Consider the following 25167-nt stretch of genomic DNA (forward strand, 5'->3'; position numbering starts at 1 on the left):
TGCCCCGAGAGCGTCCCCGGTTGTCAGCTCGCATGCGGTCGAGAGGAAGTAATGCAACCGGACAGGCTTAAGGGGGTGGTAGTCTGTTTAAATGACTTGTGGATCTCACACACGAAGCCAAAATAGCCACTGATCCCAGTTGGAGCTTCAGGTTATTTGTGGCGATGACTGTCTCTTTTACGGCCAAAAAAAACAGCCGAAAACCTACAGGACATGCGGCGCTCTCGATCTCTGCGCGATGACTACAAGTCCCAGCATGCACTGCACCCCGGAGAAAGCATTCCCCGCCCCAACCCGGCCTACCGCCCTGATTGGTAGGAGCCAAAGCAACCGTCGGGAAAAACCTGTTCCTGGGTTTAGGGCTTTTCCTTGCTCTGGGTTATTACAGGGCGCACCGCGTGCCTGTTCAAAGGGTTTGCCGCGGGGCAGGCTGGGAGCTGTAGTCTCGCTGGGCTTGTGGCAGTTTCCCGGGCGGAAAGGGGGAGGTGGGCTACGCGGCGTCTCCCCGCAACCCAGCCAAGGCGCACAAGTGGCCCCGTGGCGGCGGACCTCGCACACTCTGTAGAGGGCGGCTCTTCCTCTGCCCGGCTCCCCTGCGGTTGTGGCGGCCTCTCGGGAGTGCGGGACGACGACGCCACCCCTCCCTGATGGAATAGCTGGGAAGGTAAGGAAAGGGGGTGCGGGGCGCGTGCTCGTTCCCGCGTGGCCCACCTGGTGGCCCCCAGGGGGCGCGGGGCTGGGGGGCGCCCTACTGGGGTGGGGGGTGGGCCAGCAAAGGGGTGCGCTTGGCCCCGGCAGGCCCCTCGGTGGGCGGTGGGGGGGGGTCGACCCGTCGGGCAGGTTCGGGGGCTGCGCTGCTCTTCCCTCGGGGGCGAAAGTAGCTGGGACCCTGCTTGAGGGATCCCTGCGGGTCCCACTCCTCGCCCTCGGGGTGGGGGATCCGGCTCTCGCAAATCCCTACTTGGCCAATGATCGTGCCTACTAGGGAACGTGTTGCGGGGGGGGGCTAATCTCCTCTTTTTAGCATGGAGGGGAGAGGATGGTTTAAATAAGAAATAAAAGCAGTTCTGCACCCGAAGGCCTCTTGCACATGAACCCGTTGCACCCGTTGCGCAGCAGCTGCTGAGTTGGTACGGAGTGGGGCTGGGGCCGGTTTCTTAGCCCGATCGACTGGTTGGTAGCTAGTAAGAAGCATCAAGGGCAGGAATGGCTTTTTTTTAAAAAAGGGGTAATTAATTTGCATTAAGAATTGGTTCACACATGCCCATCCGTCGCTTGATGTTTCATCACTTTACAGCCATCCAAAAGCAATACTTCAGCTGACGCCAAACTTTCCCCCCCTTTGTTGTGCATCATAACGTGCGAGTCATTGCGTGATGGTGCAGTTGAGCTGTGAATGTGCTCGTAGGGATGGGAGTCAGTCAAGTGGGCTGCAATGGATTGAAATTAATAAACTGCAGTACACTGAACAGTACACCTAAGATAAGCCTGTTAGTGTTCTGAACACACCCTTAAAACGCCTCTTTGCTCACTGATAGCCCTAAATTAGTAATATTTGCATGTGTAAGAATCACCATAGATAGAAGCTCCATATCTCCTTGACTACAGTAGTTTATAGTGGTGACAGTTCACACCTACACACACACACACACACACACACACACACCCTGATCAAGTGTTGAAAGTGATGTCACATTACATAGGAGTATGTGTGACATTAATTCATCATCCCTTAAAATAGCTACCTTGGGAAATCTGAATACTGTAGTAATGAATGACAGCATTTTTACTTTTTAAATGATTCATTTATTTCTAGTCTAATCCATGATGTTGTAAATAAATAATGCAGAGGGAAAGGCTGTGAGTTTGGTTGTTTGGATAATAACAGCAAACAGGACCCAAAAGACACTAATAATGTAGCAGGAAGCAGCAACCAGATGTAGGCTGACACTTTCCCCCACCCTCCAATCCCAAATACAGTTGCTACTGTGTAAGCCCCATTGACTACAGGAGGAATATAATAATAACAATTTATTATTTATGCCCTGTCCATCTGGAATTACTTCTAAGGAAACAAGTACAGGATTGTGCTGTCAGTCTGATTGTGAACAATCCTTTAGGCTTTTGGTTCACTGTTTCTTTTCTTTTTCCCTAGGTCAGTTTAAATAAAGGGGAAATTAAAATTTGTTGCTTGGGACTCTTTCTGTATGACGGTTAAAGTTGCTTCAGTGCAGGGGGTGACAGCTGTTTTGGGCCCTTGAGTACATCTGCAATTAGGAGAAACCCACACAGACACCACACACTCACTCCAACCAAGCACACATTGCAACCTATTCTATTGGCTAGGGTATAATGCTTCTTTCAAGCCTTATTCCAATGAGAGAAGGGGACCATGTAAGTGACTGGGAAGATCTCAGTGGGCACATGTTGGCAATCCTCGCTTTTTAAGGTCTTGTGTCCCGCTTTATTTATCTGTGTGGGAACAGATAAATTCGATGTTGTTTGCACAGATTCGCTCCTGAAACAAAATGACTGTGTCTTGAGTCTGTCTAAAATAGATGTTGTTTGTACTGGTATTTTTAAAAGGGGGTGTCACTTATGAGTCCAGGAGTTTCTTGTTTTTCACTAGAAATACTTGAACTTTTTGGTATAAATAAGGTGGATAATTCACACTTCTACTGAGGTGCATGTTCAAAGTATTCAATCCTTTAAGGTCTTGTAGTCTTTACCAGGGCTTTGTATAGGAGTAGGGCTCTTTCCTCCCCTTAAGTCTGTAGAGGGAGTAAAATTACATATTGCATAAAATCCTGTGTGCTGCAAGAATTTCAGCACAGTGTCATACTGTCTTTTGCAAACATTAGATGCCCCAGGAGGTAGAGACCAGTGTTCCTTCTTTCCTACAACAACATGGGGAGGCCTAGTTCTTGCACCATTCAACTTCAGTGTACTTACTCAAGGAACAGTCTAGCACTAAAATGAAAATGTGTCTTCTTTCACTAGTCATGTCAGACTGCTGGTTCCTTTCGGTCCCAGATAGCACAGCCAATGGATAGGGATGATAGGAATTGTAGCTAGCAGCTGAAGGACTAAAGGTTTCCCAGCCCCACTCTAGAGGGTGGAAATCCATCAGATCAAATACTAACTCCAGTACAGGATACTGGGTCACTATATCTTCTACAAAAATGGAAGGAAAATGAAAACAACTTGGAATGCAACTCCATACCCATTTACTTGCTGAACTGAATCAAACTTCTGGATAAACATGTAGAGGAATACACTGCTCATTTTGTGGAATCTCTATGAAGGGCAGAAAGCTTTCTTGTGATAAATCTTTATCTCCAGATGGCTAACCTGTAGAATTCTTTGATGCTGTTGGATTACAGGTCCAATTATTCCTGACCACTGGTCATACTGACTGGTACCTGATGGGCAGGGGCCCACACAATGTAAGGATTTAAAACAGATGTCAACTGCACAAAATCCAAAAGATGTAGGTCAAGTGTGTTTTATATTGGGGAGCAATGAGTAGTTTCTAATGCAGTGGTATAAACGCCTAATGAAATTGTGAACAACTAGATTGCTTTGTTACATTCCAAATAAAACTGTGCAAAAAATGTCTTGCTCACGTGGGTATCCAGATTTTGGCACATTGAAATATGTTTTTGTACGCTAAAAGGGGTTGATATAATGCGTTCGCTTTTTGAAAACATTCCCAACCCCAAATTTTGATATGCAGCCTGAAGTATCTCATCTGCGTGCAGCGCTTGATGTAGACCAGGTTGCAGTTCCAGACACACACTTGTAGTTGAGCTTCTGAGCTCTGGTGACTTCCCATATTTCCCCATTTGAGCCTCAAAGAATCTGGCCCCAGGACGCCACAGACCTAGCAAGTAGCAGGACTTGTTTTAAATGATCATCTCTGTGACACTTCAAATGAACATTAAAGGCCATCCCACTCTAAATATAACTTTTCCAAAGCCCGTAAACCAGCACCAAGCAAGGGTGTGACTAACAATTGTTCTTCGGCTTGCTGCCTTGGCACCAGAGTGTCCTTTAGGAAACCTGATGAGTTGGTTGAAGATCCTGCAGCAGTGGAACAATGAACTGCTCCTCAGATAACACAAACCTTTTATTCATCTCTGCACCTTTCAGTTCATATGTACTGCACAGACAAACCACACAGCCCATTGTTACCTTAGTAGAAATCTGAACCTGGCAGCCAGGCCATACCTTCATTTTTATTTTATTTTATTCAGGAAGAGAATTGTACAAGGAGGTTTGGTAACCCTTTAAAGATTTCTGTGGCAACGTTATGGCAGCAAGTCTTCATTCTTTATTCTTTCTGGACTAAACTGCATACAGTCGTACCTTGGAAGTCAAACAGCTTAGTTCCCAAATGTTTTGACTCCCGAAAGTGACTGTTCTGGTTTGCGAACTATTTTTGGAAGCCGAATGCCCGACAGCCAATCAGAAGCCACGCTTTGGTTTGGAAGTCAAACGGAATTCCGGAACGGATTCCATTCGACTTCCAAGGTACGACTGTATTATTTGATATAGAACACAGTTGCTGTGTTTATGACCTCTAACCACCCTCCTTGCCCCAGAGCCTTCATCTCTCCCATTGTAGTTCAAGCTTTCATTTGGTTGTTGAGTTTATATACAAGAAGTTCTACAACATTTCACATGGTTAGGCTTCAGCACCTGATACGAGAAAATAAGTAATTGTATTGATCAGCGCCAGTGATTCAGACTCCTTGTTTTCTTGATTTGTTTTCTCTGCAGATGTATGCAGCTTCTGCTGTGGGTGAATGGGATAATCCTGTTAAAAATAGGGAAGCTGGAGCATAGCAGAAATGGATGAACAAGCTCTTCTGGGATTAAACCCGAATGCTGACTTAGACTTCAGGCAACGAGTAAGTTTAATTATACTTTTTTCTCATAATCTTTGTGACAACAGGTAGCTCACTGGACATGAACAGGATGTTGATTTCAGCTTAGAGTAAATAGTTCAGACCGTAGTCGAAGATTCCACTGGTGTGAAAGTGTATGAGGCTTCCACCCTCTGTTGGTACCTAGTTTTCGTACTGGTCTCTCTTTCTCAACTCTCTACCTCAGACGTAGGCAAACTCGGCCCTCCAGATGTTTTGGGACTACAACTCCCATCATCCCTAGCTAACAGGACCAGTGGTTGGGGGCGATGGGAATTGTAGTCTCAAAACATCTGGAGGGCCGAGTTTGCCTGTGCCTGCTCTACCTCCTGTGCCTTGGCCACCCACCCCAATTCATTTTTCTCAGTTGCTTCCTCCTCTTATCCTTCCCTCCAATTCCTTTTTCTTAGTAGTTGTCCCCCTTGTTTCCCTTTCCATAGGCAACTCTGTACTTTCAAAACTGGCATAATGTCGACATCATTTTTATCCTCCCCCGCACCCCACCTTGCTTGATTTAAAGTTACAGAGAACTTTGTATTCAGGGTTGTGTCCAGGGAAGTTGTCCCATGCCCAGTGCACAGAATTACCTGTGCAACAAGACTTCTCTCCCTCTCGTCTCCTCACATGCCCCTGCATTCCACTTCATCTGCTCCAGAGGACTCTCCCATCCCAGATTGGGGTAAGAGGCAGAGAGAGAGAGTGTGTGTGTCCATGCATTAATGGGAAGACTTCATTGAGTCAACCCCATATGTTTACATTCTTTTGGAGAAGATTCCTCAAGTGGCTACTCTAGCAACTTTCTTTACAGTTTCTGGAAACTTTACAGTATAAAGGAATTTATTTATTCATTCATTTTAGGCATTGGCCTATTTTGAACAGCTGAAGATCTCTCCAGATGCTTGGCAAGTGTGTGCTGAAGCTTTAGCTCAAAGAATCTACAGGTAGATAATAAATAGTTTTGTTTTAATCTGAGAATGTTCTGAAGTTATATCACCTTGACATAAGATTTTTTTAAAATTATTATTATTTTGGTGATGTACATGTCTCTGTTTAAAGAACCAAGCAATTTCAGGGAGGTCACTAGACCAGATGAATTCAATGGGTGGCTTGTTGCTCCAGCTTAATGACTGGAACTAGACCCACCACAAAATATGCACAGCCGGTAGTGCCAGCAGAACAGCAGAACTAACAGGTAGCAGCTTCCAGTTTCCACATGCCCAGCTCCCCTAGACTTCATACAACTTGCAGCTCTCTAAAAAGGAATGATTTTGTAAGTCAAAGCGCAGGTGCTCAGGATGCTAAATACTGAATTTTAGGTTTGTTCAGTGTAGCCCTAGAATACACAGCCCACTGAAACTGGAATCACTGTGTCCCCACCCCAAGGGTTTAGTTTTCTGCCACGATACCAAATGGAATCTAGCCACAAAACCTTGGTGCTTGTATCCAGTTTTCAGAATGCACCTTTCACGCCTAGTGACTGTTACATACATTGTTTGATTGTGCATTGATTGTACCATTCTTCTTTTTCAGCGATGATCACATCAAGTTCTTCTGCTTTCAAGTCCTGGAACATCAAATTAAATACAAGTGAGGCGGCATCTTTACATTTATAGAATTACAGCAGACGGAAAGTAAACGTAGAGCAATGATAACTGCTTGCATTTCTAGTAGTTCATGTGTGTCATTTATTTTCTTCCTTGAATGTTGAAACCCCCGATTTAATGCATTTATTTCACTCTCAGTTGTCTAATTTAGCTGCACTGAAATGGCCAAAGGTTCACTCTGTGCCACCCAAAGCACTACTGAGGTTTTGTGCTGGACAGTTGGATGAAAAACCTTTGGGGCTCCCTGACAATTGGGGTGGTTCCTGATGCCTGCATATTTTCCTGGAGGGTGTAAATTAACCCTTGTGTGATTTCTTAGCACATGGTACATCCCACTAACTAAACATGAGCCAGCACACAACAGTTACGGCACAGATGATACTGATGGGCTGCAGGTTCCAGGGTTTAAAATATACATATGCAAGTTGAATGTTGTTTTGTCCTGTGTTTCAGGTATTCCCAGTTGACTGAGGTACAACATCAGCTAATTAGGGAAACACTCATAGCATGGCTACAGGCCCAGGTAGGTTTCTTCACAATTTGGTTATTAATATTGTATGCAAATATCTGCTTGCCGCTGTTCCCCAAAATTTTCCAATATATTCTTGCATATTTTGAACCTACTGCATCTTGAAATGTTGCAATAAAATGCTGGTTCCTTTCAGATGGTGAATTCTCAATCGGAGAAAACATTTATACGAAACAAAGCCGCACAAGTCTTTGCGTTGCTGTTTGTCACTGAATATCTCACGAAATGGCCCAAGTTTTTCTTTGATATCCTGTCTGTGGTGGGTCTCAATCCTCGAGGTGTGGACTTGTACCTTAGAATCCTTATGGCAGTCGATGCTGAACTGGTCGATAGGGATGTTGTTCATACATCAGAGGTAAATTCACTTCTTACAATTCAAATGCACACTGTTCTATAAATCCTGTTTTCCTAATTTCCCTTGCCTGTGAAAAGCATTTCTAAAAAAATGATTTCTGCTCTCATGGTGTTTTCTGTTCTGAAGTTTCTGTCTGCAGTTTAAGTAAACTTACAGAGCAATCTTACGCACCTCTAGTCAGAATTAAGTCCTATTGAGTTCAATAGGACAGTCCCAGCTACTGCCTGACTCCTTTTGCTCCTCTTCAAACACATTGCTTCTGATGAGGCACTTTTGGTGGTCCCACATGCCCCTGAGGGCCAGCTGGCCTTTACCAGGGGCCAAGCCTTCAGTGTGGCAGGTCTTGTGGAATACCTCGCCAATCGAATTTTCAAGCAGAAGTCATGGCTGCTTGTTTTTTGACACCTTCTAAAAACTGTGTTATTTAAACAGACATTTCAAAGCAGAGATTCTTTGCCAGCCAGCTTTTACACCTAACACTTTTTTAAAACAACCTTTTGGAATTCTTGCAGCCACTACCTCCATTTTTTGGTGTATAAGAAAGCAGTGAGGGTGTTACCCCCAAAGTTGGCATTTGATATTCCTTTTTAAAAGCTTAAATGTTAGTGCCTAGACTGGCACCAGCATTTTCCCTTCCAAGACTGACAAACTTCTTACATTTACAGGAAGCCCGCCGAAATACCTTATTAAAAGATGCTATGAGGGAGCAATGCATTCCAAGTTTGGTGGAATCATGGTACCAAATTTTACAAACGTATCAGTACACAAATTCAGAGTTGACATGTCAGTGCCTTGAAGTAGTTGGAGCTTACGTCTCTTGGATAGAATTGAGCCTAATCGCCAATGAAAGGTAACGTTTCTTTTGAATTAGGAATGCACAGACTAAACTCAATTTCTTAAATAAAATTTGGTTTTAAAAAAAACACAATTCCAGAAGCAACAGTCTTGAGGTTGTTTGGGCATTATAGCTGGGTTATATTATTTCCTGTCCAAAACAAGCAATAGCAAATTGGTAAATGTAACTCAGATGTTTGCATCTACCGAGTAAAACTTTTGTGTATCCCTTTTAAGATTTATAAACATGCTGCTAGGTCACATGTCTGTAGAGGTTCTACGGGAAGAAGCGTGTGACTGCTTGTTTGAAATTGTAAATAAAGGAATGGACCCAATTGATAAAACGAAACTGGTGGAAACGTTGTGTCAAGTGTTACAGTCGGCTGGCCTCTTCAGTGTTGACCAGGTGAGTTGCCTTCCGTAAAGAGAGAGAAAAAGCTTGTGCTGATAGGCCTGTGTCGTGATAGCGTCAGCAGCTGCTGTGTGCGTAAGAAATAGGTAACATATATTTCTTTGCCAATGCCATCAGAGCCTGTATGCAATTTGCCAATGCTGCTGGTTCTTCCCCTTATGCCAGTATAATTTGCTACTCTTCCCTCCCATCCCAAACTCTTATTTCTGTCTTAATACTATCTTGTTTCCAAACTGATTCTCACCACCCCAATCGCACCTAATCCTACGCATGTAGAGATTGGCAATTACCATATTTTTCGTTCTATAAGATGCACTTTTCCCCTCCTAAAAAGTAAGGGGAAATGTGTGTGCGTCTTATGGAGCGAATGCAGGCTGTTCAGCTATCCCAGAAGCCAGAACATCGAGAGGGAGCGCTGCGCAGTGCTCCCTCTTGCTGTTCTAGCTTCTGGCTTAGCCCCTCTGTCCCTTCCTCCACCTCCCGGAAAAGCTCCCTTTAAAGAGCGACATCAGTGACGGGCTGCCCTTCTCCCTCCTTGGGGAAAAACTTGCAAGCGCCGCACACACTCTCCATGCGGCTCGTGAAAGGGAGCGCTGAGCAGAGCCTGGGATGCATATAGGCTCTGCTCAGCGCTCCCTTTAAAGAATATTTTTTTCCTTGAATCCCCCTCTAAAAACTAGGTGTGTCTTATGGTCAGGTGTGTCTTATGGAGCGAAAAATATAGTATATCTGATGCCAGTCATATAAATATGCTAGCAAATGTGCATAGAGGGTGAGAAAGAAAGTCCTACTGGGTTGATAGTTTCAGGGCTTCCGTGCAAACTGTGTTAAGTTGCTTGCATCATTAGCTGGCCTCCAGCTGCTGTAGGGCTGAATAGGATGCTTCCATCTGGCGGGAACATAAGGAAAGCCCTGCTAGACAAGACCAAAGGCCTCCCTAGCATCCTGTTTCTCACAGCAGCCACCAAGATGTCTATGGTAGGTCCACAAGCAGGAAGTGAGGACAATAGTCTCATGCCATTGTTCCCTGGCAAGTGATATGTAGGGATATTCTGCCTCTGATCCTCAGGAAACATTTTTGGCATTTTCTGATAACTTCCCTGCAGATAATTGCTCAGAAATCCCACTAAGCTCAATGGAGCTTGCTCTCTAGAAGTGTGTTTAGGATTGCAGCATAAGTAAATATAATAAATGCAATTATAAGTCTATCATAACCGTATCCATGTGTATGCCATTTTGGTTGATGTAATTAGAGGTTCAGGTAGGTTAGTTGCTTTGGTGACATAAACTAAAATTTTAATAATAATTTGATTAACCAACTTGACAGGAAGAAGATGTGGACTTTCTAGCCAGGTTCTCCAAACTGGTGAATGGAATGGGACAAGCACTGATAGCTAGTTGGACTAAACTTGTGAAAATTGGAGATATGAAGAATGCCCAGGATACTCTGCAAGCTATTGAAGCAAAAGTGGCCCTAATGTTGCAGCTTCTGGTTCATGAGGATGATGATATTTCTTCTAATATTATTGGGTTTTGTTACGACTATCTGCATATACTGAAGCAGGTAAATTGCTCTTCTTGCATGAAGGCTAACAGTAAAGCTTCATTTTGAAGGAGATGCAGCCTGGTGAAATCTTGTTCTCTGAAATATCTGATTTTTAAAAAACCAAACAGATCTCTATGCTTTGTTTCTGAAACCAATGACCGGTGTTAATATGCAGAAACGGCCTCAGTCCAGTATACCTGAAGGAGCGTCTCCACCCCCATTGTTCAGCCCGGAAACTGAGGTCCAGCGCCGAGGGCCTTGTGGCGGTTCCCTGACTGTGAGAAGCGAAATTACAGGGAACCAGGCAGGGGGGCTTCTCGGTTGTGGCACCCGCCCTGTGAAACGCTCTCCCACCAGATGTCAAGGAAATAACTACCAGATTTTTAGAAGACATGTGAAGGCAGCCCTGTTTAGGAAAGCTTTTAATATCTGAAGACTATTGTATTTAAATATTTTGTTGGAAGCTGCCCAGAGTTGTTGTTGTTATGATTAATGAATTGCTTGAGACACTTCAAAAGTAAAGTTTGTTCTTCCTTTTTGCAGCTTCCTATGCTTTCAGAACAGCAGAAAGCTAATGTAGAGGTAAGAGTGATTAAAATATTTTTTCCCCAGAGCTTGTAACTGAAAAGAAAGATCTCTTTTGTCTTCTATCCCCCAAAACCTCATTATGACTAAAATGTATTGGACTCTATCCAGTGACATCATCCTGTTGCTGCAAGGACTTGTGCCTGCACAACAGCACCTCCTCTCCCCACCATGCTCCTTGTATCCCTCTATATTTCTGTTCTGGACGTTCCCCATACCCTGTGAAGCAGATTTTGGAGAGAGTGGACAGGGAGAGGAAGTTTGGTTGCATAGGTGGAAGGAAGTCCTTGCATTAATGGGATTGCTTCGCTGGACACAACCCTTTGAATTGACTTATTTTATTTTTAAAAGAGATGATGCAGTGCATACTTCTTTTTTTAAGTCGAGAGTTTGATGCTAGCTGATCAACTGTTTTCCATTACTACAGGCAATTATGTTGGCTGTTATGAAGAAACTAACCTATGATGAAGAATACAACTTTGAAAATGAGGTTAGCTGTCACATTTGGCAGGTTTTATCTTTTCATGGTTTAGCTTTTCGAGAAGTGGTTCAATAATGTCTTGGTAACTCTTGAGGAATTGTTTTAGTATTCAAATACATGCCAATGTAAACATTCCATATAGGACAGGGAGAAGGGGACACTTTAGTTTCTAGGGACCACAGCGCCAAGCAGCAAACATGGACGTGTGTTCTTAAATGCATGTGTTTGAAGCTCTCTGCATGCGTCCTCATTGCATGTGAAGCAGAAATCTTATGTTTATCAAACGCTGGTAGAAATGAGGAATGGGTGAGCTTCTTGTTGTTCTTCTCCTTGTGTCAGGCAGGCATAAGAAGCCAAAGCAGTGAGGAAGGGCCTTTGAACATTCTAAGGCATAGCTCTTTTCTTTGTACAAATGCCTTTTTGAGTAGATTCAGTTGAAGTGAAACTCCTACCTTTATGGAGCCATGCTTTCCCCTAATACTATGCTAACCCCCTGAAGAAACTTGAGGATAAACAGCTACTGCCCATTTCCTTTCTTTATGTTGAGAAGGCCCATCCAGTTTGGTGGTCTTCATAAAGACCAAAAGCAGTGTGAAACCAAATAAGGGCTCTTTGAATTTTGCAGTGGGGCGATGGTTCAAAGACTTAACTTCTGGTTAGTTTCCATGTGACCACTTGACGTGGTGTGTGCAGCTTGACAAAAGTACTAACTCAACTCTTGCAAACTTCCATGATTCGGAATGAATGACTCTTGCCAGTGTGAGACAATATTATCACAAGTTAGTTAGCTAAACACTTCATTGTTACACAAAGAAATTTTACGTCCCTGCAGTCAAAAAGATCAGACGTATGTTTGTGTTTTATCTGTTCTTATTTCAAAGAATAAAAAGTAACACCTTTGGTCCTGTTCATGCCAATACACACGTTGACAGGGTGAAGATGAAGCGATGTTTGTAGAATATCGGAAGCAACTTAAGCTGTTGTTGGACAGACTTGCACAGGTTTCGCCTGAATTACTCCTGGTTTCCGTACGGAGGGTTTTTAACACTACATTGCAGTAAGTTTTGTGTTAGCTTTGTTAAGTTTTTCTCTAGTCCATCCTGGTCATTTGTTGCTTTTTTTTTTTTAAGCATCAAAAATTTATGTTGACATTTAAGAATCCCAGAGATTACTTGTCTCGTCCACATTAAATGATACAGAGAAAATACTTGAATCTTTGTATGCTCCTTTAGAGCTTCTAGTCTCTGGTATCCAATATAATCTTATTAACACCTGGTAAGTCAGGATTCATTCGTTGGTGCTTAATTTGGCCATTGTGTGTTTCTTATCAGTCTGTTCCAATCTGCGTGGGACGAATAAGTCATTCGCTGTAAGATTGATTGTGGCTATTTTGGGGTCTTTTTAAATTTGTGTGTGTGTGTGTGTATGCATGCATATGCCTTACTTGGGCCTATTCTATTATGTTTTATAGGAACTGGCAAACTAAGCCGTTTATGGAAGTGGAAGTCGCAATCAGGCTGCTGTATATGCTGGCTGAAGCTCTTCCAGTGTCTCACGGGGCTCACTTTTCAGGTGATACAAAAGCTGGGGCTCTGCAGGACATGATGCGGACTGTAAGTACAAAACGAACTCAAGACAGTTTTCCTTTTCAGCAAGCCTTTCTTCAGTTAAGATGACACATCCTTTCCCCTCTCTTGCAGCTGGTTACATCGGGTATTAGCACCTATCAGCATACATCAGTAACCCTGGAATTCTTTGAGACTGTGGTCAGATATGAAAAGTTTTTCTCCATTGAACCTCAGCACATTCCAAATGTTTTAGTAAGTCCATAGTAATAGCTTCCTTTTATTTTTTTTATGTGCGTTGGTTATCAGTAACGCTTCTACACCCCTTCCCCCTCCAGACAGTTTTTTGTAAAAGGAGTTTGGGAAACAGTTTTACCTCTTTTCCCAATTTATTACCCTTTTCCATCATGCAGTGTGGCTTAAAGCAACCAAACTCTTTCTGTCTTCAATTGCAGATGGCCTTCTTGGATCACAGAGGTCTTCGCCATAGTAATCCAAAAGTGCGAAGCAGAGCAGCTTATCTTTTCTCCAGATTTGTCAAATCCGTCAAGTAAGTTGCTTGAAACCTAGAGACTTAACGAGAATATTTTCAGAAATAAAAGCGCTATTTCCCACCCCCCACCCTGGAAAATGAAGCTTCATAAGCATCATCTTTCTTTACAGTGGTACCTCGGTTTAAGAACAGTCTGGTTTAAGAACGATTTGGTTTACAAACTCTGCAAAACCAGAAATAGTGTCTTGGTTTGAGAACTTTACCTTGGTCTAAGAATGGAATCCAAACAGTGGAAGGGCACCGGCGGCGGGAGGCCTCATTAGGGAAAGCGTGTCTCGGTTTAAGAATGGTTTTGGTTTAAGAACGGAGTTCCGGAACGGAATAAGTTCGTAAACCGAGGTACTGCTGTATTTGCAAACCACTTTTCCACGGCCAGCCATGCTCAAGGCAGCTCACAACATCAAAAAGTTTACATAAGTTAATCACTAGCAATGCCAAGGCACAACAAAATATAAATAGTCATAATAAGCTTGGCACTTTGTGCAGAGTCTGGAGGACGCTACAGAAGGATCTTTTCTAAACTAAAATAGAAGTGAGGTTTACCGATCTTCAGCTTTAATTTTTATCTTCAAATACTGAGGCCATGAATTCAGGTTCTTGTTTTCTTGATGTGTTGTTAGAAATACTGTACACGACTGAAAATTTGGGTCTGGAGACTTATGGAAAAGTTCAGTAGTTAACCCACCTCTTCTAAATCAGTTCAGTGTTACTCCAGCACATCAAAATTCTGGTAATGTGTTTTCCATAAATGTGTTTCTATTAGGTTACAGGTTTAATTCTAAATAAACAAATTAAGTGTTTTTGGCTTAAGATTGCATCTACTGATGAACAACTCATTCCAATAAATAGAGAAGATTCGGGTACTTCCCCCCCCCTTTGTACTCTTGCAGTACAAGATGTTATAACTTCTAAATTGATGAAAAATACTGTTTGACTGTACAATTCAACACATCCATTACTGTAAAATGTTTGTAAGCATATTCAACTCCTGTGTTTCAGCAAACAAATGAACCCTTTTATTGAAGATGTGCTGAACAGAATACAAGATCTCCTCGAACTTTCTCCCCCTGTAAGTATTTCCTTTTGTCTTCAATGAAAAGGTCAAAGAGGCTGGGCCCATAATAGCGGGGAGGAAGGCAGGACAACGTTATACATTCTGAATTGCTGTCAATATATAGGAGATAATGCAAATGTACACATGTTGCTTGCATGATTGTCAGGTAGTCATGTTGCTTATAGTCTGCAACTTACCAATGTATGCCTCATTTGGGTTGTTCTTTAAATGATCTTAAAAACCTAAGTCGGAAGCTTCCTGGGGCACTCCATAGATACAATGTCAGATTATAGACTGGGTGTTATGGCTGTTCATGACCCGGGTTTCTAGAACCCTGGAGCTCCTTAAACCTTCTGAGCCATCCTTTGTTTACCAATACCCTTCTTATCATATAGCATAGTACTACCTATGGAGACTATTTCCCCACCTCCATTTTCCCAGGTTTTTGCCCCCCCCCCCCAGCCTTCGCATCTTGAACTGCTTATTGTTTTGATAGAGATTCCCTAAATAGGATACAATGTGCATATTTCAACTAACTTGCAGAGATTTCAACTTGTGTGGTGGGACTTCTCCTCTTCCCTCCCATGGCTTCCCCATATCTGCTCCAGAAAATTGGGGGAACCCCTAGAACAGATTTTTTTGGGGGGAGTCCAATTGTGCAAGTGGAAATTCTTGCGCTGATGGGAATCAATACTCAGCACTATTTTATATGCAATCCATGGAACTTGAGCAGCTAAACAATTGTTTCTTCATTTAACAAGAAGTCCTTCAGAATGTAAATCTCTCATTGGTTCCTGGACCCATTTAGTATCTCTTACATTGGGAACTTCCAGTGCAGACCAGAGTGAATGTTGCATTCCAGACCCATAGACAGTCCCATAGGCGTTTGAGACTTTTGAGATCAACTTCACATTGTTGTTGTGGCATGCAAAGTAGGTGGAATATACTAACGGAAGTGATTATTTCCAAATAAGTAGCATCCATAGTGGTAACCCAGCCTCATGAAAGATTTGAGCAGTTTGGGGTAAGGTAGCGTGGAGTGTTGCTCTACAAATAGGTTGTTTTGTGTTTGATTTTTTTTTAAAAAAAGCTATTATAGATTTCTGCAAGTAGAATTTAACAGGAAATATCTGAACATAAAGCTCTCCTTTGTTTTCTGGTTCCAGGAAAATGGCTACCAGGCTTTTTTAAGCAGTGATGACCAACTGTTCATTTATGAGACTGCTGGAGTACTAATAGTGAACAGTGACTACTCTGCAGAACGGAAGCAGGCTTTAATGAGAAATCTTTTGACTCCTCTAATGGAGAAGTTTAAAGTGCTGTTAGAAAAACTTATGATGGCACAAGATGAGGATAGACAAATGGCATTAGCTGATTGTCTGAATCATGCTGTTGGCTTTGCAAGGTGGGAACAATATATAGTTTATTCAACATGCATACAGAGGTATAAGTTTAAAGAAGAGGGTTGCGGACGGCTGTTTGCAAACTCCAATGCTAGCAGAGGTTCACATGTTTGCTAAAGTCTTAAGCTTGGGGGGGTTCCCCCTCCTGATATTGCTTAATTTCCTACCCTGTTATGGGAATAAAGCTTGGGAATCTGATTTGGTGGTGGAAAGAAGTCTCTTAAAAGTACACCCCTCTGTGACTAGAAATATTGAGAGCTACAAAAATAAAAAGGCCTTGTGGAAACCGAATTCTATTGCTCCCAAATCTGGAAAAAAATACTTATGACTAAATGTGTTGTTAATAAATATTTATATACCGGTTCCTTCGAATAGTGTAGGATGTAGCCCAAAGAGCCTATTGGGCATAGATTTACAAAATTTCTTCAGAACAGTCCCTGTAAATTCAAAGTGCAGTTAAGTTTTAACTAAAACATGGCAATGATGATAAAAACGTTTTAGCTGTTGCATCAGATTTGCTTTTAGTACTGGTCTGATTTGAGAATAGCATAGCTGAAATATTTTTAAATGGCTCATCCTAAGGATCTGCCTGCTGGTATATGGCAAAAACCTTGACTACTACTTCTTTTGCACAGCCGTACCAGCAAAGCTTTCAGCAACAAGCAGACAGTAAAACAATGTGGCTGCTCTGAAGTGTATCTGGACTGCCTGCAAACCTTTTTACCGGCTCTCAGCTGCCCCTTGCAGAAGGAAGTTCTCCGAAGCGGTGTCCGCACCTTCCTTCACCGAATGATTATTTGCTTAGAGGAGGAAGTTCTTCCGTTTATCCCTTCAGCCTCTGAACACATGCTCAAGGATTGTGAGGCAAAAGACCTTCAAGAGTTCATCCCTCTCATAAACCAGATCACAGCTAAGTTCAAGGTAGGCATCTCCCTCAATGTAAAAGGTGAGGAACTAAACTAAGTGTCTCTTGAGCCGGCCTACGAAGTGAGATCATCACCGGAGGCATTGCTCTGAGTGTTCTCACCATTTGAAGTTAGGTGGATGGTGGCAGGCAGAAGGGCATTCTTGGTGATGGTGCCCCAATTGTGGAATGCCTGGCACCTCCTTCAGTGTGTTTTCAGTGCCAAATACCCTTTTTTTGTTTTTCCAGGCCCTTACCAAATTTTATCAGTCTAGTGCCTGAATTTATCATTCATTTAGTGTCATTTGTTTTTTACCTGTTGGTTGTATTTGCAAGCTGCCCTGGAAATATTTTGTATTGAAGGGCAGCAGTTACCTTTTAGAAACAAGATGTTTGAAAATATACGTTCCGAAGCAGGATGTCTAATTGCAGGAAAGCCTGATTTTCTTTTCTTTTCTTTTTAATCCCTCTGTTAGAAAGTGGATTTTTTGGAAAAGGAATTTGAAAAAGAGACTGTATTCAATTGAGGGTATTCATGTGTTAGTGGTAGATGCAGAATTCTAATATAATAGCTACAGTCAGTGATGCTGTGCAGTTGAGCCTTCAGCATTTTTAAAAACCTTGCTTCCTTCTTATAATGAGATTCTCTCCCTTGCTTGTGCAAACTGTAATTTGCTCCAAAATAGGGGACTGAAGCCCATTTCAGATCATATTTTAGTCCCCAGGTTGTGGGCAAACCATACATTACCCAGTTTGGTTTCAAGAGCAAGCTGTGAATTTAGTCAAACCAAGGGAAGGAAAGAGATGGGGTTCTCAACGGACCAGCCCAATGGGTTGGCTGCAGTTAATTCTCTGTAAAACAGGAGTAGATCTGCATCATCCAATTAATTGCATGGTTCAAAGGGAAGGAATGTAAAGCAGTTTCCATAGGCTTTTCAACACTATTTTTAATATAATGCCTTGTGAACATAAAGCAATAAATTATCTTGTGTGGCTTGTTTGGCTGGCTGAAAGTGCCAGTCCACATGGGTAATTATAACTAAATTGACTAACTTAAAACTAAGACTTGAGAATCGTTTGGCCATCATCATGGTGTCATCCAAAATAGCACTCTGTGTACTGCAGAAATCCATTCAAGCCCCAAATGTCTTTTATGTGAAAGTGCAGTTTTTGTATTTCAGCTCCAGGAATCCCTGCTAAAAAGGCAGAGGAAGTTCTTAATGTAGATGCTCTGTTATCACAAAATTTGGATTTATCTTGGGAAGTTTGCATTGATCTAATAAGTTTGAGTTGAGAGAAATAAGCAATGTTAATCATTGTACATTTAGATATATAGACTTACCGTTAGAACTTTGTATCTTTAATATGGAAGTATAATAAACTAAAGACAAGTTGCTTGCCTTTTTGTTTATGGTATGTTTTGCTCTTGCTCATCCATAAATTTAATTTTGTCAACTTATATATTCCCTCTCCCAATAGAACCAGGTCTCCCCATTTCTCCAACAAATGTTTATGCCTCTGCTGCGTGCTATTTTTGAAGTCCTGCACCGCCCAGCTGAAGAAAATGACCAATCCGCTTCATTAGAAAAGCAGATGTTACGAAGAAGTTACTTTGCCTTTTTGCAAACCGTCACTGGTAGTGGAATGAGCGAAGTCATAGCCAATCAGGGTAAGGCATGGCTCATGATGGGAGACTGGTTTCATAGCCATATAATTCTTCTAGTATGGAAGTGTGGTTCTTTAGCAGTGAAAGAACTGTGTAGTTCAGAAGTTCAGTTCTAGAATGTTCTTAAAGTGCTTTGCTTAGATAAAATGCATATGGGTTGTATCTAACCAAGTCCATTTATTTCAGTAGATCTTTTCTGAGTACACCTTAGGTCAGCTATAACCCTGTACAATTATTATGTGTGTATACCTTGGAGGGGAAATGCTTTGTAACACATGATTTATATATGGAAAACAAATTGGCCAGCTTCGCACTTTGCTCTTGACAGACCAGAACAATTTGTTACTTATTGCCACTTCATTGGTTTGAATAAGATTTAATTGTGATTTCCTTCCTCTAGGCGCAGAGAATGTAGAACATGTGTTGTTCACCATCATCCAAGGAGCAGTTGATTACCCAGATCCTATTTCTCAGAAGACATGCTTTATTATTCTTTCAAAATTAGTGGAACTCTGGGGTAAGGTTGCCTTCATACCATAATGGCTTAAGTTTGATACCCACAAAAAAATGATTTTCAGTTTTTTGTGTTCCGCCTTCAAATGTTGCCGTAGTCATGTGGGGATGTGTCCTTTTCTTCATACTGTGTGGTGCTTACCCTTGATGATGAGAACCAGAGAAAAGTCTGAATATTCTTGTTTGGCTTTTTTAGGAGGCAAAGATGGACCTGTGGGTTTTGCTGACTTTGTCTACAAACACATTGTTCCTGCATGTTTCTTAGCACCTTTAAAGCAAACCTTTGACTTAGCAGATGCACAGACAGTATTGGTATGTATTCCGAAGCCTGACAACATTGGGAAGTGAATGGCTAAATGTCCTGTAGGCACACCAAATTGGGCGGTGGGTGGCTCTCCTGAGGTCTTCTAAGATGCAGGAGCTCAGAGGAATCTGGAAAGCCTGTTCACATAATACGGAAACCTTTGGGGCTTTTTTAAAAGAACTATACATAAGAGGCAGTTGGAGCCATGTGGCTTCTTGGTAAATCATGTCTCCATGGCTGATACCCTGAATGCCGACATACACAAGTAGTAGAATTCAGGGCCTCCGCTGGGTTCAGTCTGCCAAATGTAGATTGTTTAGAGCTCCTGTTAAATTCCACAAGAGAATTCAGCAATCCTGAAATCTGGCAGCAGATTCCATCTGGCTTAGAATTCTGGCATTGGTAGAAATAGTTAGCCACTCTAGTAAGCTTAAAGCTCTCTTGAAGAATGTGCAAAGCCCTGGCTTTATTTTGAAGCCTTTCTGCTGCTAACAAAGGTTACTTTTACAATGAACTATTAGCCCCAGAAAGTGTAAATGTAGCATGTAATTCAAACTACCGAAATTCCAATACTCAAATGTTTGTGCTGAAGTATTTTTGTTTCGTTTTTATAAGGCTTTATCCGAGTGTGCAGTGACACTAAAAACAATTCATCTCAAAAGGGTAAGGCTTTTGGAAATAGTGACTATTTTATTAATAGCCTTTTTTTACCTTGTCAAAAACACTGTTTCAGTTCACAATTTGCAGGTTGTGGAAGGGAGGCTCTGTGGAGGGTGGATTTCCTGTTTTGCTTGTGTTTTCCCCCTAGTCTGTATTGGCTTGGTCATACTCCTGTATGAAATCCAGGAAGAAAATTCTGCAAGTAAACTTCCTGAATGTTGCTTTTAAAAATAAGTCACAGGAACAGGGTACTTGCACATTTCAGCTGAGTTTGCATTCCTTCTGGCTGCAAAAATACTGAGCCTCCTGGTTAGTTAAAAATGTTTTGCCATTCTTGCAGCCTGTTTTTTCAAAATGGTCATATGTCAGAGTTACGACAGTCTGTATATGCAAAGTGATAGGAGGGGTGTGGTGTTATCTAACATAGGAACTTACACAGTTACGTGTTTTTTAATGTTTGCTTTTCTTTAGCCTGTGTGGTGCCTTTTTGAATGTATAAGTGATACAGCCCCACTTCAGACAATCATATTTTGATTTATCCTCAACCTTTTTATTCGACCGTCAGTCAGAAAAAAGTACATTTGTCAATACACAGTTAAAACATCCAGGAAGATTTTAGAACTTAGCCAACACTAAAATGGGCTAAACAGATAGCCCCATATCAATACAGTCAATTATAGTCTTGCGACGCTTAAAAGCTAAAAAAAGAAATTTGGCCACCAAGGAAGGTATAGCTCTAGTGACATTATTCAGCAAGTGTAAAACCTGGTTTTCTCCGGGTAGGAAGCTAAATTGACATAGGAGTGGGTCTATAAAATTTTGTCTAAGCTCTGCATAAGAAGGGCAAGTCAAGAGAATGTGTTCGGTGGACTCAACCACACCCATGGCACAACGACAGGTTCTCTGGGCGTATGGTACTCCCCTATACCTTCCCCACAATATCGCAGAGTCAAGGACATTTAATCTAGCCGCTGTAAGAAGTCTGCGGTATTCCACATAGTGGATTTCTGCAAGGTAGGGAGCTGGTATGGTCCGATAAATCTGGTCCCCTAGAAACATCCCTGGTTTTACCTGGGCTATGTGCTCTTGTCTGGCAATGTCACTCAGTCTCCGGGAGATCACAGCTCTAGCTTGATTGTATGTCATAGACTCAAAGTAAAGGTGAGACAGTCCGCAGGATTGGACCTCGCTAATGACCTCCCTTTCCCACGATGATTGGAAATCGTCGCTCAATATCAAGGGGGCAATACCCACTGGTTTAAAACAAAGCTTGAGCCATAGCCAGAGCTTCGTCTTCAAGGCCACATACCGTAGAGCTTGCCAGCCGACCTCTAATCTCATAACCGCACCCGCTACCAAGGGGGGAATCCTAAGGATGGCTCTAAGGAATCGCGTTTGGATAGAATCCAGTTTCAAAAAATCCCTACGGGAGCCTAAAGAGATGCCCACCAAAAGAAGGGGGAGGACTTTCATTTGAAAGAGTCTCAAAGCTATCTTCACTGATTGAGCCTGATTCTTAGCATATAGAGATCTAATCTGGGTGGCTGCTTTACATGCATTAGTTGTTATATAGTCTCTATGGGCCAGAAAAGACCTATTTGACCGTATTAATTGTCCCAGATATTTAAAGCAGTTAACCTGCTCTAGGGGGATCTAGGGGGATATTTTGATTTAGTAAGCTGAGATATGAACAAGCTTTTTGCCCTCACATGCAGCCCCTTTGCTCAAGCCATGCTTAAACTATGAAGTTTCTAATTAGCCATTGTTTCCTGTTTAATCTGAAATAGAAAACTATAGTTCCCAGCTTTGGAACAAGTCAGGATCTTAAATCAATTTGGTTTAAGATCCCCCTCTTCCAGTTTTTGGCTACACTGGCCAAAGCCAATCTATGATTTTAACTGGATAAAAACCTGTAATGTGGAACAGGTTCAAATGATAAAATACCTAACTGCAAAAACACTGCTTGGATGTTCCTTTTCGTAGGGCCTTGAATGTATTCAGTATCTCCAACAAGAATATCTACCTTCGCTGCAGGTAGCTCCTGAAATAATACAGGTAAAACTTCTTATTTGTCTGATGCATAGGATTGGATCTAACAGGACTAGTGAAGGTTACATCCCATCTTCCTGGCAGCGCCACAGTTCCCCTGAGGGCGGTGGGATCCTGTTGAATGAGGTAGCATGCTAAGCTGAGGGGAAAGGTGGAGATCCCAAAAATCCTTGGAGCTAATCCAGTTCGGGTTTTCCTGTGGGTAACGACGTTTGTTATTTTCAAGCAAAACATACTGTAGTATGATTGCAAGTTATAGCATGAGAGTTTGATGATTTTGCTGGAGCAGATTATTAATCTGGTGCTCAAGGCGCACAGCGCATCTAATAGTTGAGGTAAAAGCGCATGACTGTTCTTGTCATTAGTCTATTTATCCTAAACAGTAAGTGTCATTTACTTTCTAAAAGACGACTGAGAACTAACTTGTATCTGCAAGGTGTATTTTATATGCACTAGAGAAGATACTTCTGCACACAGATTGTCTTGCTATATGAGAACTGTGCTTGTAGAAGGTTTTATGCAGGGAGAAACAAGCCACCACCAGAATTTAAGGTTTCACAGAGATAACACAGTTATCCTTCTGGTGATTCCCTAGCAAATGATCGGTGGCATTGTCCTAATTACCATGGCTGAATACAGGTCCCTTTCCTCTCTGCCTCCCAACGGGTGACTGATGCTATTTGCTGCAAGCAGGTTTTAACTGAGGCACAGAGAGATCATTGCATGCAGGAGCCGGAACACACATAGTCACCTGCTTCCTCACACACATATCTATAGATAGATCCCATTTCTAAATGGTTACATTTTCATTAGGATTGGAAACAATTTCCAGGTACAATGGAAACAGTTTCCACATACAGCATTTTTATTGTTGAATCTTTCATTATTATTATTATTTTGAAAGGAACACATCCGTAGTTGCTGAAAAAAATAACCATGTTACTTCAACATAACAGTGCAAACTATTTGCTCATTATTCTGGTGCTTTTCTTGTAGGAATTTTGTCAAGCACTTCAGCAGCCTGATGCTAAAGTTTTTAAAAATTACTTAAAGGTAGGTTAAATTTGCATCTGTATTCCATCTTTCACGGGTGAAGGCATTTTTTCATGGATTAAATAGGTCTTGCATGTATCTGCTTGCATTTACCATAAGCTCTGAATTAAGGGTGGGGGGCCCTGCAGCCCTCCAGATGTTCTTCCGCTCCCATCTTCCCTGACCTGACTGGCTGGGGCTGGTGGGAGTCCCAACATCTGGGAGGCTATAGATTCTCCAAACCAGTATTAACTCTGAACAATACTGCTTGCTACAGGAAACTATTATTATACCAACATAGAAACCACCTTCATGCGTTAATAATGTGAAGGGAATCCATGTAAGGGGAAATGAGCCACATCCTTGAACAGATCTGGGCTGAGGTTGTAGCTTTTCACCCCTTTCCATTTTACTCATCTTTTGAATATTTTAGGCGTGTGTTTTCAATTGATAGTTTTAATGTTTCTTTTCGCTCAGAGGTTTTCTTAGTCAAGCAGTATGTAAGCTTCATTAAATAACGTTTTACTAATTTCATATGCAGCTTACAGTATTTTATATGACTTTTCAATTTAACTATGGCCAAGATAGCTGTGTTGATGACTTGCCTTAAAAATAGCACGTGAAAAGTTGCTGAAGCATTTTATCAACTTATCTTGGAGGGTTGAAACCACCCTTAAGGCAAATAGCACACAATATAAGCATCGCATCTATTTCCTATCCAAGTGGGAGACTCTGTTGCCAACTTACTTACTGCTCTTCATGATGTCTAAGAAATGAGTCCCGTAAGCGGAAGCTTGCTCAAGGACTTCCACTAGCACAATGGGGCTTTCCTCCCCCCACATACCCCCAAAATGGTTCTGGGAGGTTGGGGGTATCTCCCAGTTCATGTGGGAATGAGGGGGGAGATGGTCTTGTCTGGCAAGCTGCAATACTTTCACATTTCTGTAGCGCTACGCTGAATTCCTCCCAGAGATTTGATAGTCTCTTTGTTAGCTGCAAATGGTCCCATTTAAACCTGATTTCTGCCACTGGCAATGTTCTTTTATTCTTAGCTTAGTGGTACTGTTCTTCTGTGCTTTCTTCTTCTCTAAAACGATATTTACTTTCTTTTAAAAACAGGTATTCTTTCAAAGAGCAAAGCCCTAAGAGATCTACTGAAACCTTTGACTGTTTCCCCTAATCAGGATCTCCAGATATTAATTTGTATGAATGCAAACTCCTGTGCCATTCAGGCTTACTTTTTCTTTTGGAAGACATTGCTCTGTGCTTCAATCAGTATGTGTATTAGCCTTTTGGTGTAAAAGTGCAAATGAAATGCCCTACATTGTGTTGGTTGATGCACATGCGGCACGTGGGCAACACGTCTTGCCTGCCTGCCTACTAGGAAACACTCTGATAATTGTGTGCTGTAATTAGTACAGCAAAAAGAAAAACCCTTTTTTATTTTGAAATTTAAAAAAAATGTATAAATTCCTTCCAAGCCCATAGGAATGGTTATAAATTGTGTACATTTTTAAATACTGAGTAAGATATTTGCATATTAGAAATGAAATTCATTTGTTCATGCACGGTGATATAAAATAAAGCAATCAAACTTGGTTTTGTAGATAGATGTTTCATTGGAGCGGTCTTCATGCTGAAGTGTATGCTACAAAACAGTTATTAATGGATCAGATTTACAAGAAGATCTGGTTCTGCATTTTTATACAGAAAAATAAATTTTATTCAATGAAATCCACAAGTTCTCATGATTCATTGGTTGTTTTCTTGGCATCTGTGGTTAAATAATGGAAGGCTGTGTCTGTGCTATACACACTACATAGAATGGTCTTTTCGGGGGGGTTTAACCCTCCCCCCAAAAAATCATGACTGAGCAGGTATTTGGTGGTGTTTACAAGTTTCTTGTACCCCTGGGGAAGTCTCAGTATAGGGCTCAATGGAGTTTTCTTCCATTATCCTTGACAATCCCTTGACCACACACAAGTATAGGCACTGCCGTAACTTCTAGGGGGAAGTGGTCTTGCTGAGATGGGTATATGAGAATGTCAAGCTATGGCTGGTGAACTGCAATGTGCCACATGCTTATCTCCATAAAATCCCATCTTGTGATTCTTAGAGGACAAACCACAGGATATGAGTGTAGTAGTCCTCTCCCCCTTGAGTTGCCATCAAGATCTTCAGAGGCACACC

General features: G+C 41.9%; 1 protein-coding gene across 1 annotated transcript; it reads left to right on the top strand.

The window, feature by feature from the left end:
- The first annotated feature begins 364 nt into the window (after nucleotides 1-364).
- On the top strand, nucleotides 365-24711 carry XPOT (exportin for tRNA). Its single transcript, XM_053405181.1, has 25 exons — nucleotides 365-664; nucleotides 4783-4913; nucleotides 5787-5869; nucleotides 6459-6515; nucleotides 6986-7055; nucleotides 7198-7416; nucleotides 8082-8266; nucleotides 8488-8656; nucleotides 9990-10226; nucleotides 10752-10790; nucleotides 11221-11283; nucleotides 12207-12331; nucleotides 12746-12887; nucleotides 12975-13094; nucleotides 13295-13389; nucleotides 14392-14461; nucleotides 15613-15851; nucleotides 16485-16770; nucleotides 18233-18422; nucleotides 18820-18936; nucleotides 19129-19244; nucleotides 19852-19899; nucleotides 21880-21951; nucleotides 22942-22998; nucleotides 24097-24711. Exons 2-25 carry the CDS (start codon nucleotides 4854-4856, stop codon nucleotides 24121-24123), a joined length of 2886 nt encoding a protein of 961 aa, XP_053261156.1. The 5' UTR covers nucleotides 365-664; nucleotides 4783-4853; the 3' UTR covers nucleotides 24124-24711.
- Nucleotides 24712-25167: the final 456 nt, after the last annotated feature.

This window comes from Podarcis raffonei, chromosome 10, assembly GCF_027172205.1.
Source record: "Podarcis raffonei isolate rPodRaf1 chromosome 10, rPodRaf1.pri, whole genome shotgun sequence".
NCBI lineage: Eukaryota > Metazoa > Chordata > Lepidosauria > Squamata > Lacertidae > Podarcis > Podarcis raffonei.